This window comes from Solanum stenotomum, chromosome 4 (genome assembly GCF_019186545.1).
Source record: "Solanum stenotomum isolate F172 chromosome 4, ASM1918654v1, whole genome shotgun sequence".
Taxonomy (NCBI): Eukaryota; Viridiplantae; Streptophyta; class Magnoliopsida; order Solanales; family Solanaceae; genus Solanum; species Solanum stenotomum.
The window spans coordinates 16,723,572-16,728,371 of NC_064285.1; the positions used below are offsets into that span (position 1 = coordinate 16,723,572).

Here is a 4,800-nt window from a genome sequence, read left to right on the forward strand (position 1 = left end):
TTTTGAGTTTGATATTTTTTTTGTATTAAACTCTCAGATTTGATATCTCAGTTATAGTATATGGGTATTCCCCATCTTTTCAGTTTATTTATGATTTAGCTTCCGCATCAGTTTATTATCTTTAGTATGCTCATGATCATGCCAACAGGGTTAGCTTGGGATCACTTGTGGTCCTAGGTCCCGTGTCCGCGTCTTGGTGGTAGCTCGGGGCGTGACATGCAGCCTCCCAGAATAGCTATTTATATTGAAGAGTGAAGAGTTGAATGTCTCTGGTGATGCTAGAAAAGAAGAGAGCCTTCCACTTGAGGATAAGGTAAACCAGTGATCTCATTTTATGCCTCGACTAGGATAAGAGGTGCTCAAACCATTAAGGTTATATTGTATACTACTCAACGACCCTTACATAATCTGATTGTTGGTGGGAGCACACATTACTTCATTTACCATGACACTACTCAGAAGTTAGGGTGTCCCATCACCCTCTTACTTAGCCAATATGTCAGCAATGGTAAATCTAGAATGTTGTTTCATTGTATCCAGATTCTACGTGCTCAATCCTTTCTACTGATTAAGCTTTATTTTTCTTTAACCAAGAGCCCCTTTCAGCACAATGCTCTTTCTTCAAGAGCTATGTGCTTGGACTCTTCAATAATATCAACGGGTGCATTTCTGATCCTCTAAAGTTAGTGTAATTTTGGAGGATCCGACGGGTGCTTGGACTTTTGAAGAGTCCGTGCAACATAGATCAACAACACATCTGAATGATATCTTCCTTGTTTTTTTTACTATTAGGGAGGTGGAGTGTGTGATGAGGTGATAAATCTGAGACCACTGTTGATTTTATTAACTGAAGAAGTAGAGCAGCTCATTCATCTCATTATCTATACAACCTGGTTTGGTGCTTTTGTGGCACACAAGAATCGAGAGCCTGTTCTAAATATTCAAATGAAACTCTCCAAATTACATAAACATATATATATATATATAATAAGAAATGTGTCTTTTCTTGATGGAGAAGCAGTTCAAAATCTCCATAAATCATATACATTTCCTTAGGTTCAACAAAATACAAATATACAATACACTTAAATACTATCCTTCACAGTTTATAATGAATTATTTCAATCAAACTCACAATTAAAGACTCAAATTCAAGTTCATTACTTCTGGAAAGTTCCGTCTTTGGTAGCTGTGCCTATGAAATTTGCTGATTCTTCAGTAGAACAAAGTGATGAACTGGATGAAGAAATTACGAAGGCGTTTAGTGGCATTGCCTGTGTGTTGAAAGAATGTCTTCCTGAACAATAAGGAGTACATAATAAAGGTTTTGGTGGGATTTCTAAGACGAGGCTTCCCTCTAGCATGTCAATAACCTTACTCATTGATGGTCTTTGTGCTGGATCAGTTTGGATGCACCACAGACCAACTAATATCATCTTTCTAGCAGTTTCTTCTTCTTCTATGTCTATAATCCCATGTAGCTTCAGGTCATCGTCTAGCTGAACATGCTGATATGCCCAGTAAGGAAAATATATCTCACTTGTATGGCTCACTTCTTCATTGACATTCTTTCTTCCTCCAACCATTTCTAGAACCATCATTCCATAACTATAGACATCAGATTTGTGTGACACTCCTCCAAAACTCCTACTGATTACTTCGGGAGCAATATAACCAATCGTCCCTCGTGCTCCTAACATGGAAACAATGCTTTCTTTCCTGGTGCATAGTTTTGCCAAACCAAAATCTGATATCTTAGGACAGAACTCTTCATCAAGGAGTATGTTATGAGGCTTTATGTCAAAATGCAAAATTCTTGTATTGCATCCACGGTGAAGATACTCCAATCCTTTAGCAATTCCAACTGCAATTTGATACAATTTGTTCAGTCCCAAGGGAGAACCATCACCGTATATGTATTTCTCTAAGGATCCATTAGGCATGAAGTCATAAATTAGAGCTCTTTTGCTCCCATCAAGACAATATCCTAAAAGAGACACGATATTGACATGCGAAGTTTGGCTGATGCTTGCAACTTCATTGATAAATTCTTCTCCATCACCCTTAGATGCTTTTAAAATCTTCACTGCAACTGCACGGCCGTCAGAAAGTTCACCTTTGTAGACCCCTCCAAAACCTCCTTCACCAAGCTTATCTTTAAATCTATTCGTCATTTTCTTGATTTCCCAATAGCTATATCTCCTTGGTGCCAGAGATCCATATTGCTTTAGTAATGCCTCTAGACTCTGATCTTCTGTTTTTCCGTTAATGAATCCTATGCACTTGTTGAATGATTTTCTATACTGTGTATACCAGATTCCAAAGCAGATTAATATGCCAATTCCAGCAACTGACAATCCTATTACCAGGGGGAGAAATTGAATCTCATGTAGGCTGCAAATTGTTAAAAATGAACATGAAGAGTAGGAGAAAGAGAATCCTACCTATTGTCAACTTGAATGAATGAATCTTTCTTGAAAAATCAGTGTTTGGCTGCGCCACCAAATATGCCGGTAGCTTAGCATTATCTGGACAGGTAGAAGGATGAGTTGTGTCTCCACAACGACACCGAAACTCAAGACTAAGTTCACATATTCCTCCTGAATCCTGACATGCCAAACAGCCACCTAAGGCATCACTGTAATCCACTTCAAACCCCTCATTCACAGCTTCTTGCAGCGTTATAGTTGCGTCCCACAGTTTATTGTAAGCAGTAGAAACAAGAGGAACCAGTATGCTGAAGGAGCATCCTAGAACATTTGTTACAATTTCATCGGTAAAGAACACACCAGTGTTGATTGTTCCAATTATAAAACAACTAAAATTGCTCTGCACCTGTACAGTCGACAGGACCTCAGGACTGCAGCCATAGTGTATGTTTATAAATCTAGTTCCTTGGACATACCTGCAGTGACGGATTCAGAATATATTAATTTTGTACTTGGTTTTATTATAAACACATATATCTAACTGTAAGACCCTGAGGCAGCCATTGCGTACCTGAGACCAATGATTAAGGTGGTGTTGTACTTGTAAAGACTGTAGAGTGAAGAAGATTCCGGACAAACATTCTTCCAATGATTATGATGAACAATCTTCATACGGTATGAGGATTGATTAATCATCAGTACATGAAATTCTGAAGGTTTATACCCAATGTTATTTCTAATGAAATAAGGAACAGACAAAGTGGTCTGATTATCTTCGCACTGTAGATATAAATTGTCGTTACCACATAATCGTGATCGTGAACCACCTCCCCAGAACGGGTAGTTAACACCATGTATGTTTCCACAATTGTAAGCACCTTCACAGTTAACACTCTTGCCTTCAAACAAATAGCTGTAACATGATGGAATATTGGTGCAGGTAACTAAGATTAATAGGAACAAACTTGTAATGTCATATAAGAATAACATAACCATTGCAACATATGTATGATCTTTCAAAGTTACAAAATACACTCTCTCCAAATCCAAATCAATGGAAACAAGTGAATCAAGGAAGAAAGCACTTAAATATCTTTGAGCTCATAATTTTCAACACCTAACTTTGACTTTGACTTGGTTTTTCATTACATATATGGATTTTCTTTTTCCCTCTTTTGAAGTTGGAAATTGAGATAAAAATTGCATATTAATGAACTATATGAGTAAATTAGGGATGCGTATCGATTGGTTCAGTTCGGTTTTGAAATTTATCAGTTTGGCTTATTGGTTATCGATTTGTAGAGATGCTAAACCGTTATAGAATCATTATGATATTGGCTTATCGGTTATTGGTTTATCGGTTTTTTATCGTTATCGGTTTAATCGTTAAAATTTAACACAAAAAAAATATTGAAAATCACTTAGAAACAAGGTGACAAACCAAATAAACAATGCACATGAGTTCACAAGTTACATCTTGCTCAAAAGCAAACACTTATACATTGTGTAATAACCAAGTGTTTAAAACAACCAAAAATAAAAGTAGAAAACCAAACTCTAAGTCAAAGACTTTATATACAAAATGATATGAATATAATTATTTAATTTACTATCGGGTTATCGGTTAACCCGTTAAGAAAAAACCTCAAACCGTTAAGAACCGCTAACCTGATACCAAAAAAAATCAAAACCGCTAAACCCAGGGGCGGATCTACGTGGACAGGTGGGGGTGCCACGGCACCCAGTGATCTCGGAAAAAACGTCGTTTATATATGTACATATGCACAATAATTAAATATATATTACTTTCGCCACCCAGTGACTGAAATGCGGAACAGCTCAATTGGCGAAGTAGTTAGTCTGCCACACAGCCAACGCGGGTTCGAACCTCACTGCAACACATGTTTTTTGCTTGCTCCTTTTCTTCTTTACTTTTCTTTTTTGTCTTTTTCCTTTTCTTCTTTACTTTTCTTTTTTGTCTTTTTCATTAGTATGTAAAATTGTAAAGGGCTTAATTTTTTTTTCTCCATTCATTCTTATTTATTTACTATTCTTTATTAATTCAAATTGACTCATTTTCATGATTAAGTTTTAGTTCTTCTTTTCTTTTCTTTTTTGTCTTTTTCATTAGTATGTGAAGGGCTTAATTTTATTTTTCTCCATTCATTCTTATTTATTTACTATTCTTTATTTATTCAAATTGACTCCTTTTCATGATTGATTTTTAGTTTTTTTTTTACTTTCTCTTGCACTAATTATTAATCTCTTGATATGGGTGTTACATGTTTATTTTTATCAATTAATGAGTATTGAATTATGAACGTCAAATAAATATTATTAAGAATATATTTAAATAGTAGTATTTTAAAAT

General features: G+C 35.7%; 1 protein-coding gene across 1 annotated transcript; it reads right to left on the minus strand.

Annotated features, from left to right (window-relative positions):
* Positions 1-1,041: 1,041 nt before the first annotated feature.
* LOC125863102 (LEAF RUST 10 DISEASE-RESISTANCE LOCUS RECEPTOR-LIKE PROTEIN KINASE-like 2.4) lies at positions 1,042-3,456 on the minus strand. Its single transcript, XM_049543243.1, has 3 exons — positions 3,001-3,456; positions 2,445-2,905; positions 1,042-2,359 (listed from the first exon to the last, which is right to left on the minus strand). The coding sequence occupies exons 1-3, from the start codon at positions 3,423-3,425 to the stop codon at positions 1,161-1,163; spliced, it is 2,085 nt and encodes a 694-aa protein (XP_049399200.1). The 5' UTR covers positions 3,426-3,456; the 3' UTR covers positions 1,042-1,160.
* Between the last annotated feature and the right edge of the window lie 1,344 nt (positions 3,457-4,800).